Here is a 15,798-nt window from a genome sequence, read left to right as displayed (position 1 = left end):
AGACTTAATAATTGCTTAGTTTTGCAATTTCAAATTTAGTCTTTATTAGGTAGCACTTTAAATGCACATGATGTGAAGGGTTTCACATTTCCACCTTGCTTGCAATGTGTTGTTCCAATTAGTGAGAAAATTTGTTTGAACACAAGGAATCAGTGGGGAAATTGTACCAACAAATAGTCCCCTGTGCTTTAAAGTCCTTCCCGGAGCTGTTTGAACGTGCTCCGTTGATTGATTTGTGATAACGAATAATGCTTATGTGACCTTTTGCAAACCTTTGTAAGCATGCTGCACGAGCTAACATGGCCGAACAAACACATGCACCGTTGAAGAAAGGCAGTAGAGCTCTATTTTATCTTTAGGGTGAAGATAACTGAAGTAAAGACTTCCTTTAAAAGAAAGTGACAACGTTTTCAATTCTACAGGCACTGTAACATTTGTTATCATATTTTTACTGTATTAAAAAAGAGTTACACTTAAAGATGACCCAATCTTTGCAGGTATGACAGCATGCAGTCCATAAAATATTACTAACATGGCCAGTTTAAACACATGCTTTAAACTTTTCCTGTACAAGTGATCTCACAGTGATCGCAGGCTGTCTTTCAGTACCTGCAATCGCCTAAAAAGACCCTGAGAGGAGCTTCTTAGATTATGTGCCTGCAGAGTAAACCCTCCTGCTCCATAAACTCAAGTTACTGAATGATCCAACACAGGATTGCCCGAAGGCTTCCAGTACTAAAAAAGACTCGGTATATTCCTGAAATTCTCAAACCTGCGAAAAGAGCAACGAGGGAACCCTAACTTCTGCTTTAACTTGTCGTCCTTCAGATCAATATTTTCAGTTGTGTTTGGCCGTGTGTAAACACAGCCCAATGCCTGAACAAGGAAGAACCACTGGAGAGTAAAAGTAGCAATTACTGCAACCAGTGTATATGAATCCATAATATTTCAACAAGCCAAACCCACCAGTCTGTTGAAAGGTGTCTTTAATGTACGAAGGAAGTCTGACACATTTCAGTGATTATGACACAGTAACTCCTTCTCACAGAATCCTCAGCAGGCAGAGGAGTGCAGGGCTGATTATGCAAGTTTGGTGTTGCTTATTATAGTAATAATTGTAAAATGATATAGCAGCATTATATAACTATCACATTTTCCTAACAGGGTTTCAAAACACAACAGAATACACCACTTAAGAAAACTGTAAATAACATATAAATAAAGCCAGTTCTGTAGTAGAACATTTTAGAAGCTATAAAGATAGAGAAATAAGGATTGCATAAAAACACCGCTTTGTAGTAATTACATTATGTTGCAATACATAACATGCTGAGTTTATGGAAAATCAGTTTGTTCCTTTCTGTGGTTTTTATTACATGTTAGAAAATCCCATGAAGTTTCAATATAAAATACAGCACCTCACATTTTCTCCTGTCAAAACATGTCGTCCAATTTCAGCCGATCACACTCTCATCATTATGTTATTGTTGTGACGGAGCTGTGTGTCGCTTAGACGGTGATTAGTGCCAGAAATGTTTCTGTGAACGACTTTAATTTGGGTGCATGTGTGTCTGTGTGAGTGTGTTCCATTAGTGTTGTTGTGACTATTGATGGATGCCCAAAGGACAAAGGACCGGGCGAGATTTTTGCTCTGATCACCGGTGATGTCATCTCAACATGAGCTCACAAACCTCAAGGGATGCCTCTGCATGCTCACTTGGGCACACACACTCAATTTCCACAATCTTTTGTCCATTCTCTCACTGCCTCGCTTTCTTCATCAGTGGAGTAAAGAGATGAAACCCTCCTCTTGTTGTATCTCTTAATGAAGAGACCTATTAAACATAAGAGCATTCTGAGCGCTAAATGAGAGCTGCCATGACGTACTGTACGTCCACACACGCACAGATTTTCTCCACGTCTCTCCATTACGTTTCTATTTGCAGACGAGAAAGCCTTCATTAGTGTGTGCACTTTGTGCGCGTGATCAATAGCTCGCTGCGTTCGTCCTGCGGGAGTTTCCTATTGTCTGATCATCTGTGCATCGGTAACATTGTCACTTCCCATTCAATGACTTTTAATCACATTTGGCCTGTGGTGACAGTGCACAACTGAGTATAACCAAATCATTGTGTGTAGGTGTGTGTGTGTGTGTGTGTGTGTGTAGGTGTGTGTGAACGTGCGTTTGGATACTTTTGCATCATTCTGGCCTGCATCAGCGATCATCGAACTTCCCGTCTCACATAAGCTCGGCAATCGATTAGACGACCTCGGCTCTGCAAACAGCCAATAGGGCACAAGTCATTCCTCAATAAATGGCCAGGGAGACGGTGAGAGAGAAAAGAGGTGGAGAGAAGAGAGACCGGGAGGAGGGGGAGACAGGGTGAGAAGGTGGCAGACAGATTGAGATTTAATTTTCAGGTCACGGCATCTTGTGTCACTTGAGAATCCAGACACATACAGAGAGGAAGCGATGCACATACAGGCGCGCGCGCACAACAGCGCTTTATGTTTGCGTGTCAGCATCCCAGCATCTGCGTATGTGCGCACGTGTATGTTTAGTTTAAATGTGTGTCGAGCTGACATAAGCAGAGCTGTAGACATATATCAGGCCTGACATTTAGCGCTTAGCTCTGCCACTAAGCTTATTAGCCAAACACCAAATATCAGCACAATCTCCCTCCCCTCCCAGCGCTACCCCCTCCCTCCCTCCCTCCCTCCATCCCTCTCAGCCACCACAACCCCCACCTTTCCTCTCCTGGCCTTCTCTCTCTCCCTCTTTTTTCCCCTCCCTTTGTCTATTTCTTATTTTCAACCTGTTAATGTTGACTTTGCTCACACATATGACTCTCTCCACACTTCTTTTTTGTGTCTCATTTTCTCTCCTTCCTCTTCTTGCTCCGGAGTCATGCTAATTGCTACTGAAGGCTTTGGCAGCTCATCAACACATACAGGCTTCTGTCCCTTTCACACACACATTCACACACACACACAATAAGCCGCAATCCAAACAGAAGGAGAAATTACAAAGTGAGAGTAAAGCACTGAAAGACGGGCGGAATAGAAAAGGGGGCCAGAAGACGTTGACTGGAGCAGGCAGAATAAATTGAATTGAAATCATTTGCCGTATTGACGTTCAGCTTTCAATTAACCGCTGATGAGAAAGAAACGGCGAGATGGACCGTGAGGAAGAAAGAGACACTGCAGGAGAGAGGAGGAGAGAGAGGACGATGATGATGGTGAAGGAGAGGGGAAGGAGTCGGGGAAGGGAGGGGAGGGGGTGCGGGCTTCTTTTTAGTAGCAATAACAGTTCAATCAAGGAGAAATGTATGTGGAACTAAGTGGTCTGTAATGGGAAATGGGCTGCTACAGCTACACACTGAAGGAGAAAGACGGCAGCGGAGAGGGCAGAGAGAGAGCGGGAGGCAGCAGGCAAAAAGGGTACGTAGACACAGAGAGAGAGCAAAGGCCAGTAAAACAAGTAATTTCTCCAAAAATTGCAATCATGTTAGAGAGGATTGGACCATGTCACAAACTCAAATACATGACCGGTGGGTCTCTTAATCTTCCAAGACATGGCATTTGTGTGCCTTGTGTGTTCATGTGTGCATGGAGTTTTTTTTTGGAGAACATCACTCCACATGCTTCATCAGAGCATCTAGGTCAGCATGAGAGGGGGTGGGGGGGAAAGTGACTTTTTCGGCGCGCACGAAAGAGAGCAAGACGGTAAAAGGATGAGAGAAGAGGGAGGAAATGAAGCAGCGTAGGAGCAATGAGGAGAGAAGACAAGGGACAAAGATTAAAAGACGGAGGCTGCGGGGTCGGGGGGGTTTACTTCGCTCTTTTTTGTACATTTTTACACTTCTCTCCCAGTCGAGCTCCGAGTATGATTCCAGCCCAATTCTGCTGTTAAATTATGAGCACAGTTTTCTTTATTAAAGGCGCATAGGGGAACTCAAAGCAATCCCATACTGAGGAAATGAGACGTGGCACTTGATGCAGAGAAAAGGTTCATATGGTTCACTTAATTGAATTCTTAGCCACGGTGAGTTCTTCCACCTAAAGGGGTTCGCTCTGAGTCGGGAGATTAACTCTCTCTCAAGTGGCTGTTTTTTTGTTAATTGTTGTTGTTGTTTTTTTTTGTTTTTTAATTCAGACTCACCTGCCAAGGTTACTCTCATTGTTTCTCCATTTGTTGCCCCGCTCTCTGTACTTTTTATTCTCTCTCTTCTTCTTCAGTCCTCCAATTACAAACACAAATCATCTTTTCTCTCCCCCTTTGTTTAATTTGGCAGCCAGTGCTTAAGCTCCGTAATGGATGTTTCCATGTTCAATAACACTCCGATTCTCTTTCTCCCTCCCTCCCCTCTCTCTCTCTCGCTCTCTCTCTCTCTGTCTCTCTTGTCTTTCGCACACACTCACATGCTTACATGTAATACACTATATCCCCTCACAGCCTGAGTCACACATCATAGGCTATTGAGAGGTGTGAAGGGAGCATAAATCACTTTTTGATCACCTTGCCTGCTTTCAAAAGAGCACAGAACAACACAGAAAAGGAAGGTGGGAGACTTTAACATGGTTAAAAGCATCTTCTTTAGGCAGGTTAGATTTGCCTGCATTCACTGCGTCCAAAAGCTTTACATTTATAACATGCTCTTATTCTCCCTCCTCTTAAATACTGCAGCATGCTGTGGGAAACCTTCCTTCTCAGTCCCAAATGTGAAAAGATGTTTCCACTGAGACACTGTCGAGTTTAATTTTACACATTCCCTAAGCGTAAGCTCTGCATTCATGCTTCAAAGAGGCCTGTTTGGGGTTTTTCTGACGTTACAATTTAGCGGAGAAGAGGAGCGAGGCAGCAAACATTTCTTACTGCCTTTCATTGCTGTTGTTCCTGTTTGAGCGCGCGGTGCAGCCTTGACAGTGGTTCCACATTGCTGCTCTAACATCAACCAGATTGATATGAAGCAGGCGAGGCTGGAGGGCACACTGCTGGTTTGCTTAGAGTGAGCGCGAGATAAGAAGGCGGTGGCAGATGCACACAATTGCGCTGGCATAAACAATTACGCAGACGCACGCACACGTAAAAAATGACTCTGACATGCATACCCTTGCTGCTCTCTCTTCTTTCTCTGTCGCTTTATTTGTCACAAAGACACACACAACGAGCCACACACGTCTGCTTCCTCTCTCTCCCTCCCACGGTGTCTCTCTCTCTGTCTTACGCACACACACACTTCTGCCATCAGTATTCCGAACAGCTTTCCAGGTCGACCGGACGCTGATCCATCAAACCCCGACACTGTGTCGCTTTGTATCTACGGGAACCTTCAGCGTTAGAGAGTAAAAGCGACAGTCTTCTGTCACCAGGAAATTCTATGCGCATGAGTGTGTGTGTCCATGTGTGTGTGCACCTTCATAGGCCAAGACACACAATAATCATCCATGCACACGCAGACACACACAAGCTCACATCCACCAAATAATTCATATCTTAATGGCTGATGTTACCGTTTCATGCAGACACTTGACAATCCCAAGCTTCCCTTCCAAATCACAAAAGACATGTGTGTGTGTGTGTGTGTGTGTGTGTAGCAGCTATCTAAGCTTGTCTCTTTGATCAGCCTATAAAAGCACCGAGGCGTGGACAGATAGCCCGGACCAACACACTATCGCTCCTTCACTCCCCCCTGAGTCCCTCCTTCTCCCTCACACACATTAACCGTCATGAACACACACCCGACACACTCCGAAAACACTCTCCCTTGTGTGTAGCCGCATCTCCCCCATCACCCGGTGGCTGTGTATGAGGAGTATTGTGCCGCCTCCTCAGCTTCTTTATCTATCAGGAGTGCTGAATACGTCCGCTCCGGTTTATCTGCCCTCCTCTCGATACTTGAAACTGTACCGCTCTGAAAGTTAATGCACATTCTTACATAACAAAAGCCAGCGTGTCACTTTGCAAACTGATCGCAAATATTGATACTCGGTGGACGGCTGCTCTGTTAGTGATTTAAAAACCCATCACACATTGAAAAATAATCTATTTGCTTTCTCCACAGCAGCCACAACAACAGTAATTAGATTTATTGCACTGCCTCGGTTTTTCACAAACATTGGAACTTGGGAAATTAGATTTAGACTTTATCACAATTTTGCACAAAACAATAAGTATGTTTTTCTCTCTCCTCACCCTAGATCAGTATTTTCATGACCCACCTGTCTAACTACGGCAACGACCAACTGGGTCTGTACACGTTCGTCCACCTGGCCTCCTTCCTTCGCTCGTGGACAAACCTAAAACTCCACACGCTCCCGCCCCTGCAGCTCGCACACAAGTACTTCCAGCTCTTTCCAGAACAAAGGAACCCACTCTGGCAGGTGTGTATGCGTAGGTATTTGCCCACATGTGCTGGCTTGTGTGTTTCTGTACTTGTCTGTACCTTTCTTACTTTGCATTTCTGGGTAATCAGTCTTATTATGTAGATTCAAAAACAGATTGTGTGAGCTGTGTGATGCAGAAAATGAGTCCCGTGTTTTTTTATATTTTTCAAATTCAGACAATTTAATGTGAGTTCATTTTTCACTCTGCAGACTGTGTCTAAAAAGTCTGGAAAAGAAGAAAGACTGTTTTATTAAACTAGTATTTACCATAGACTGTGTAATAGGATAGATGTGCCCGCACAGACGTCACCCATTGGTTTATGAACTAATGTTTTGTAGCCCCTGCATCTGTGCCTAATTGGGGTTTTTTTTTAGCTAGAAGTGCCAATATTTGGACGACGGGAAAACACACATTGCTATGTCTCTAACCTTGTTGACAGGTTGCTATGTTAGCAACTTAGTCAGTCTCAGGTAGGCTTCGCCTTAATGCAAATCCTCTTTGTTACTCAAAATAGAACTATCATTTACAAAATGAACATCAGGCTGTATTAAGGAAGACCTGTTACAAGAAATTGAGACCATAAACTCATTAGGGGAAATGTTTACTCAGATAATATTTAAACTAGGAAGTAAGGTCATTTCTACACCACTTATCCTGTTCAGGGTCGCGGCGGGGCTGGAGCCTATCCCAGCTGTCATTGGGGCGAGAGGTGGTGTACACCCTGGACTGATCGCCAGTCAATCACAGGGCTGACACAGACAACCATTCACGCTCACACCCACACATACCGGCAATTTAGAGTCACCAATAAACCTAACGAGCATGTCTTTGGACTGTGGGAGGAAGCCGGAGTACACATGCACGGGGAGAACTTGCAAACTCCACACATGAACACTAACCACTGCACCACCGTGCAGCCCATTTTCTCAACTAGTTCCAAAGAATTATACACCTTTTTACAACCATTGCAGTCGCCCCCTGCTGGTCATTAGAAAAAATGTGAGGAAGAAAGAGTGCATTGGTTTTACTTTTGAATCTAAGAGGCCATGTCCAATTATTTCCCACAGTCTTTGGTAAATACTCGATTTATTATGCTTAATGTTTCATTGGGGATTTATACATTTTCTTGCAGACAGTGAAGGTCTGAGGGTTTGATAGAAAAAGTTGTACTCTGTTGTCCCTCTCTGGACTTTTTTTTTTTAAGTATTGATTGAAAATATAAATGCAGCACTCTTGTTCAGGCTTACATCAATTTGTGGTGTCTTGTACTCCCATGTGGGATGGCAATACTCTTATACATGAGCAACAGCCTCCCTTATTTAATCTTTGTAGTAAATCTGACTGGATGTATGTTCCTGTATGTATTATAGCTACATAATTACTTGAACCAACTAATCCCTTTTCTCTGTGCCTCTGTAGAACCCATGCGATGACAAACGACACAAAGACATCTGGTCTAAAGAAAAAACCTGCGACAGGTTACCCAAGTTCATGGTCATAGGCCCCCAGAAAACAGGTAAGCTGCACACACACAAACACACACTCAGACATGCACATGCAACAAAGACCTTCCCTCTGTGTGCCCAGGTGTCTGAATCCTCGACATCAGAGCCCATTCATTTAATCCCCCTTGCTCCTTTGCTCCTGTCAGAGGGAGACAAAGCAGGAGGCTCTTACCTCCTTTCTTCCGCCCACATATATCTGCTTTAGATGCATAGAGATACAGTCCTGAGCCACCACCCTCTCCCTCTTTCTTTCTCTCCACTCTGTCTCTGTCAAAGAGGCAAAAAGAAGAGGAGATTATTAAAAAATCTATGTAAACGCCTCTTGGCTCCATCGTTTTGCCTTCGTGTGATTTCAGGAATTATAATTGCTGGTGTGTGGTGTGAGAGGTGAAGAGGTCCTGTAATGCCGCTAATTAACAAGGTGATCATTCTGAAATGGGAGGAGGGATCGCCAAAGCAACATCAGCAGCACCATAAAAATCTCATTTTATTGCGGCGTGTGCCTCGCATGTCAGAGATGTTAGGAAGCAAATAGGAAACAGAGTGAGAAGGGTTGTAACGTGATGTGTGGGAGTCAGTGAGAGGGGAATGGGGCAAGAGAGGGAGCTGAGGGTGAGACGAAGGGCACGACCAGAGCCCCTCTGATGATTGGTGTCAAATGGTCTTGAATCACTTGATGTGGAGGCCTGTGATCTTTGCAGACACACACACACACACACACACACACATACATAGTGTGTACTCAGCAAGATATAAATCTCATGGAGGGAAAAATCATCCAGTATGGATCAGTGCATGACAGCTCTCACACATACTGATCAAGCACACACACACAGACTACTCTCTGTTGGTCTGAGTTAACGAGCCAGTTATGAATTATGCCCTTTCTTCCAGGAACGACAGCACTTTATCTCTTCCTGCTCATGCATCCCTCCATCTCCAGTAACTTCCCCAGCCCCAAGACATACGAGGAGGTCCAGTTCTTCAACACCAATAACTACCACAAAGGAATCGACTGGTGAGAGCACGCACACGGACGACGCGCACTTACTACCCTCTTTCCTTCATTCTCCTTTTGTGCCCTTTTATAAGCTACAATCTAAGGTGAAATGAAAGATTGTAAACAGCCCTTCTTTCATTTAAGGGAATGTTATAGAGTCTAATGTCATTGTGCGATCTTTAATGAAACATTATGCCATTCGAAACAGTTCAACAATGTCTTTAAAATGATCTTTTACGCCTGCAAACATAAGCCAGCAGACATATGGCTGCCTAAATTGACCCATAATGGGTAACTTAGCTGACAAAAACACAGCTGGTGCATTCTACTGAAGTCATCCAGAAACGACTTAACTCTGAAAAATTCTTCATTAAACACTGTTGAAATTATATTGTCAAGTTTATTCTGAACTCATCGTCTTTGCACAGCTTAGGACAATAACTCAGTGACTTTGCATCTTGTGTCTGACTTTGAAAAAATCTGCTAAAACCTCACTTTACGGTTTGCAGCGATGCTGTCGTACAAGCCGAGCGTCATTAGTGTATGCATGTGTGTTTATATCTCTTCTCCATCGTCTGTGTGTCTGTTGCCTCAGGTACATGGAGTTTTTCCCTGTGCCTTCTAATGTTAGCACAGACTTCCTTTTTGAGAAGAGCGCTAACTACTTCCCGTCAGAGGATTCCCCGCGTCGAGCTGCCGCCCTGCTGCCCAAGGCCAAGATCATCACCCTGCTCATCAACCCCTCTGACAGGGCCTACAGCTGGTATCAGGTCTGTACACAAACATGCACAATATATTGGATGCCAGTGACTCTTATGTCTCCTTAGCTGCCTGCATCATCACACGACTTGCTTCATCTCTGTAATTAATGATGTTCTTTATCCAAGATTGGGTTTAGTTTCTGTTCTGTTGAATTAATGAGCCTGATTTATCTTTATTCCTCAATGAGGGAAATGTCACAAGATCCTGAGAGTTGTACTTTATTCTCTTTGATTAATGAGACATGAATGTTAACAACGTGCTGGCTTAAATGTTATCTCACTTTCAACAAAGAAACTAGTCCGTCATGCAAGTGAAGTGAATACACGGGATTGATTGTACGTTAAATGTGAGTTTTGTGTCTGCCAACCTTTGCAGCATCAAAGAGCTCATGAGGACCATGCAGCCCTGCAGTTCACCTTCTATGATGTCATCAGCGCGAGACAAGGAGCACCAGCTGAGCTGCGATCCCTCCAGAACCGCTGTCTCATCCCGGGGCTCTACTCCACACACCTGGAGAGGTGGCTCGCTTACTACCCTGCTAACCAGGTATGCACAGGCACAAATACAGTCAATACTACTGCTAGACCCAACACAAAGTGCACACAGTTTTTAATGAAACAGCCTTACAACATTTTGGTGAGATGAGATTTGTTTTTCACATCTCTTTTTTTTTTTAGATTAACTCCCTCTTCTGATGTATTTCATATTTTCACTGTTAAAGATACAGTGTTTAGTTAGGAACCACAAGCAATAACCTTTTGTACATTTTGTGCAGGAAGTAGTTTCAATACAGAATAACAATAAAAAAAAAAGTGATAATACATACGCTGTCAGAGTCCAGTTTGAGAACATTTTGCAGCTAACGTAACCTTTTTCTTAATGCTAACGTTAGCTGTTGTCCTTTTGTTAGACAATAGCTTACGTTAGCATTAAACCACTTCCTAGCTAACACTGCTGTTTAATAGTGTCACACAATACAATGGGAAAGGCGTAAATTCTTAGCTGACAGTTAATTTGGCTAGCTAACTGTAATGTTAGCTTACAGCAATTATTGCTAGGAATTGGTTGTTTGCCATCGAAAATTGTTGCGACTTAGCGGTCTTAGCTTATGAGTCAATTAAGCTTATTCATAATCCATCTTCTTTTCAGCTGCTGATCGATCCAGATGTGGTAAAAAGCATAAAGATTGGTCAGAATTCCCTCGGTTATAAGATATGTCAACCTGGAGTACAGCCGAAACACATTATGCTAGCATTGGAGCTTCCCAGCCTTAGCGTGGTGGAAGAGAAAAATTTAGCCGTTTGGTGTGAACGCACAGTTACAGCTCAATCACCATATCACACAGCGGTCATTAACTAGGTAGTTTATGGTATTCAGTGTTACAGTTTTAATTTATCTGTGTGTAGGTGATGATCATAGACGGCCATCAGCTGAGAACAGACCCTGCTGCAGTGATGGATGAAGTCCAGAAGTTTCTGGGAGTCACTCCTCACTTTAACTACTCCCAGGCCCTTACGTAAGTCTCTCTTGCTTCCTCTCTTTGGTCTCTCCAGTCCCTGGCGTCCCATAGGTTAAAGGCACCTTTCACCTGGCGTGCAGTGTGATAGAAATGATGGACAGATTCAAGCTGTTAGGAGACTCTAAACCAAAATCTATGTGAAGCCTGACATCTACTGGTGAACAGCTGGGTAATAAACTGGCCATCTCATCTTTGCCTGTCTTTGGTGCCAGGTGGTGTCATCCTCCAAAATGCACAATAGACAGTGACATCACCTGGCACCAAAGATCAGCCAATAGCAGATGGTCAGTTCACTGCCTTCTTTGAGCCAGTACATCCCCACCTTTACAAAGACTTTGTAGCAAAGAGGATGAACAAGACAGGATGAGACAAAAAAGGAAGAAATTATTTGCTACTTGATGAGTGGAGGCATACATTTCACTTTAAATATGACACATTGAAGTAGACTATAGATGACATGGCCGACATTCTTAGGGATAATAGCAAATTATCAAAACAAGGTATTTAACTGAGATTGAAAGGAGATTAGTGTCAAGAAATGTAGAATTACTTTTATTTTGAAACAACTTGATAAGCCTTATTTATCCTGATTAATGATAATCTTACTGACGCTTAGATTAAAGGCATCACTTACAAACATTAGGCACATTCACATCTGAATATTTCTTGTATAAATTATACGTTAAATAGATTCATGAACATTGTTCTACAATAACAATTTGATGCCTTTTCTTTGCCGAATGTTGAAGTGTCAGCCCCCTGAACCGCTGGCCTGGGATCAAATCCCAACAGAGCTTTCACTGTCTCACTTACACTGCCTGCCTGTCTGTGTTACAGCTGTCTGAATAAATCAAAGCACGGAAAGGTTAGTGCACTGCAGGATGTCAATCCAAAAGAACTAAAACAGAGAACTAAGACTCCACTGCCAATAAGCAAAATAAAAAACGAATGCAGTTTTGTATATTTTCACAACACATAGAAAAGCAAGGTAGACTCATTCTCCACATGTTTAAGAAAGATCATGTGCTTTTTCTTTAACACAGTATTATATATAAGATACAATATACTCTGCAGACAATCCATTCAGATAAAAATATCTCTAATATAATGGAAGGGAAGCCTAAAATATGCACATGAATTTGCCCCGGCCTCTTAAAGCTCTGTCTCAAATCATTCTCTATTAGGGTTTTTTCATGTGAGTTTATTTCTCAAGCACCTCTCATCAGAATGCAATCTGCTCACACGCCCTCAAATCTCCAGACAGGGACACCGAGAACTTATAGCCACGATTGGGACAGAGAGTGCCTCTGTCTTAAATCACGAGCCCACATGCATACAAATAATTCGTAAAGAGATGCATTTTGACGGAATAATAAGGAAGCTGTGTCTGTGAGTGTGTGTGTGTTTGTTAGTGTGTGTGTGTGTGTGTGTGTGTTTCGGGTGAAGACGGAGTCACACAAAAGCCTAATCTTTCTTTTCTCCTTCTCATTCTTTTGACATGGCAGCCGTCTGACAGATCCTCAACACTGGAGCCTATTTATTTAATCCCCCCCTCTCCTTTCTCCCTCCTGTCCTGTCTGAGCAAAACTGAAGGAGAACCACTTAACTTGTTTTTCTCTTTTATTCGCCCGCTGATGCATGCACTAAAATAACAATATTTGCGTCTTTTAGTGACATTCGCATCAGAACCTATACTCTGACTGCCAAATAGATGGTAGCTGTAATGTATATCTTTTTACCAATTCCTTTGGCTGAATTACTATATTCCAAAAGCAAAAGTGCATGCATTTAAACATACAATGAAAACTACCAAAAAATCAAAATTATATACACAGTATATGAACGTATATGCAAATAGTTTTGTGCATCATGCCCATACATACAGTATGTAAAATGTACCATAACACTTGAATTCACACATGTATACAGTATGTACCTGCAAAGATGTATGCATGCATATACTCTATATCCACATGACAACAAGTGACTCGAATCGAGTGGATACTCGATCTTTTCTTTGTTTGTTCAGCCATAGTAGATTACTGTTTACTTGGAAAAGCAGCCGCTTTGCTCCGCCTACCCTCTCTGGCAGACCAACCACTGCTGGGTGATGGAAAACGCGTCACTAACTGGGCGCCACTTGTGATTTTTTCCCCGAAAGTCGCCACAGACACCCAGTCCGTCATTCTGAAAACACAAAAGCATTCATCAGCGGGCCATAGGCTCAATCACCATTGTGTTACCTCACTTGGCGATAGATAGTGACTTAACAGACATTTTTTTACATGAAAATCCTCAAGATTATTACTTTAATATCTAGCACATTCTCAATCACATTTGATTAGGAAAAGTTTTTAATCATTTCAAAATAAAATATGTATAAAAAGTTGAATAATCACAGCACTGAATATCATGTCTGCATTGAGTAGGAGAGAAAAAGCAGAAGATAGAAATAGATACAGAGAGACAGAGAGAGGGAGGGAGAGAAAAAGAGCAAGGCTGCACAACGTAGAGGAGAAACATGCAGAGGAAGGGCGATAGAGACAGAGAGAGATGAGAGGAGACAGTGCGTCAGTTGCAGAGACACTGATAGCAAAGAGTAAGAGATAGACGGAGAGTGTGCTGAATGCGTAGTGACATTTATGTGAGTGTGAGCGAGAGTAAGATAGCCACACTTTTTCAACTGAAATTCCCTCAAAGAAGAAACACTGCTTTATACTGAACTTTCCAATCATTTTGAATTCTTCTTCTCTTTTCTGTCCATCTCTCTCTGTTTCTCTTCTCTAGGTTTGACCCTCAGAAGGGCTTCTGGTGCCAGCTCCTCGAGGGAGGGAAGACCAAATGTTTGGGAAAGAGTAAAGGGAGAAAGTACCCTCCCATGGAGCCAGAGGTAAACTTCTACATTTTAATTAAAACAGATTCCAGCTCAGTGGGAAATGAAAATGATATCTGCGTGAAATGTTACAGAAAAAGACAAATAATAAAGAAAGAGCCGCAGCTTGACTGACAGCGACAGCCCACAGTGCCTTCCGTTGCTGTAGCAAAATTTCCCACAGGACTCCGCGTTGGGGTGGAAACTGTCAGCCAATCAGATTCAGCCAGAAAGTTACAACCTAATTATGAGGACTCAATAGTGACACTACACCCGCGAGAGAGAGGACAGGGGGGTATTAGGATGGAGGGAGGAAGGTAGAAGGAGAAAATCCGATCCATAAATCTTTGTCCCGGCCTCCGATTCCACCGAGGAGAGACCAGGCGTGCAGACAATGAATCACACATTTGCTCTCACATGAAGACAAACACACGTGGATATAATTTGTCTTCTAACATGTGCTCACACATGGATAATAGCTGCACTGCGGTGTCACCTGTAATTAAAGTGTATTTGAGTTTCCACCAGGGGGACAGGAGGAGAGAGAGGAAGGAGGAGGAGGGAGGAGATGGAGTGGGAACACACGGGAGGGAAGAGATGAGGGATGCACACAGGAGGGAGAGAGATAATGGATCTCATGCATCCTTCATGTAATTTTCCTCCTCTCTCTGACCTCTCTTTCTTAGCTCTGTTCTTACCACCCTGCACTTAGTGGCCCTAAAATCCTATTGTGGAGAAATATACTGATCTAAAGATGGTGGCATGTCATTATTCTCTGTCAACATCTTGTTTGCCCCTTGTCCCATGCTGTTTCCTATTTTCTCCCCTAAATATCCCACCTAAACAATCCTTTTCCACCTCTCCTGCCTCCTTTTATCCTTTATTTTGTCACCAACTTAAATTCTTTTCCTAATTGTTTTATTTCCTCACTCTATCTCCCTTATTCCCTCATCTTTAACTGCTCATTCTTATACCTATTTATCTCTCACCCTTCCCCATATTCCCCCTCTTCTCTCTTCAGGCACACGCATATCTCTCCAGGTACTACAGGGAACACAACGTGGAGCTGTCAAAGCTGCTGCATCGTCTCGGACAGCCCCTTCCCTCCTGGCTAAGAGAGGAGCTTCAGAAGGTCAGCAGCATTAAACTCACCAAACATACTTAAAAATGGAAGTCAAAAATTGTGAACAAATCAACATCAGTGTAAAAAGGTTCTACAAATCCTTGGAAAGCCTGTAAAGTACTTACATTTTCAGGACTGTGTAAGCAACAATTTAAGCCTGAAAAAAACATCTTCGGTATTATTCATTAAGCATTAAACTCATCAAGAATGTGTAGTTGTGTTTTCACAGAGGCATTTTAGACTTGGTCCTTAGTGTTAGGTCAGGCTTACTTTTCCTCTTACATCAATTTCATTCCAGTTAGACGTGGATAAAGATGGACCTATTTTAAGCCTTTAAAGTTAGTCATCCCTCTACTAGACTAACACACAACTAAAAGCCACATTTCAACGTTAAGAATCAGTGACACTGGTGACAAAGAGGCCACATAACCATATTGAACTTGAACATCAGTTGTTTTTATTGGACCCAAGAAACATTACTGAGGCTGACTGACAAGTAAGCAGCGGCACAGAGGCCCCGCTACATTAAAATGCTACGTCTCATCTCTGCCACAGGTCTATTCTATTGAGGGTTTATAATACTTTAAGGTTTTTTATATTGTTGTACTCTTCACTGAGTTTCTGAATGA

The 15,798-nt window shown here is 42.8% G+C and overlaps 1 protein-coding gene across 2 annotated transcripts in view; it reads left to right on the top strand.

The window, feature by feature from the left end:
• The window catches only part of ndst3 (N-deacetylase/N-sulfotransferase (heparan glucosaminyl) 3), a 46,987-nt gene that overhangs the window by 27,894 nt on the left and 3,295 nt on the right, over positions 1–15,798 (top strand). For both annotated transcript variants that reach the window (XM_069665912.1, XM_069665913.1), the window contains exons 7-14: positions 6,202–6,384; positions 7,808–7,904; positions 8,788–8,911; positions 9,489–9,663; positions 10,031–10,201; positions 11,062–11,171; positions 13,962–14,064; positions 15,068–15,178. In XM_069665912.1, the coding sequence (XP_069522013.1) occupies positions 6,202–6,384; positions 7,808–7,904; positions 8,788–8,911; positions 9,489–9,663; positions 10,031–10,201; positions 11,062–11,171; positions 13,962–14,064; positions 15,068–15,178 (1,074 nt within the window). The remainder of the gene's footprint in view (positions 1–6,201; positions 6,385–7,807; positions 7,905–8,787; positions 8,912–9,488; positions 9,664–10,030; positions 10,202–11,061; positions 11,172–13,961; positions 14,065–15,067; positions 15,179–15,798) is intronic.

This window comes from Semicossyphus pulcher, unplaced genomic scaffold, assembly GCF_022749685.1.
Source record: "Semicossyphus pulcher isolate SPU_LCO1_2020_fin unplaced genomic scaffold, fSemPul1.0.p SCAF_17, whole genome shotgun sequence".
Lineage (NCBI taxonomy): Eukaryota > Metazoa > Chordata > Actinopteri > Labriformes > Labridae > Semicossyphus > Semicossyphus pulcher.
The sequence above is the reverse complement of the archived record's forward strand: the minus strand, read 5'-3'. Positions and strand labels throughout refer to the sequence as shown.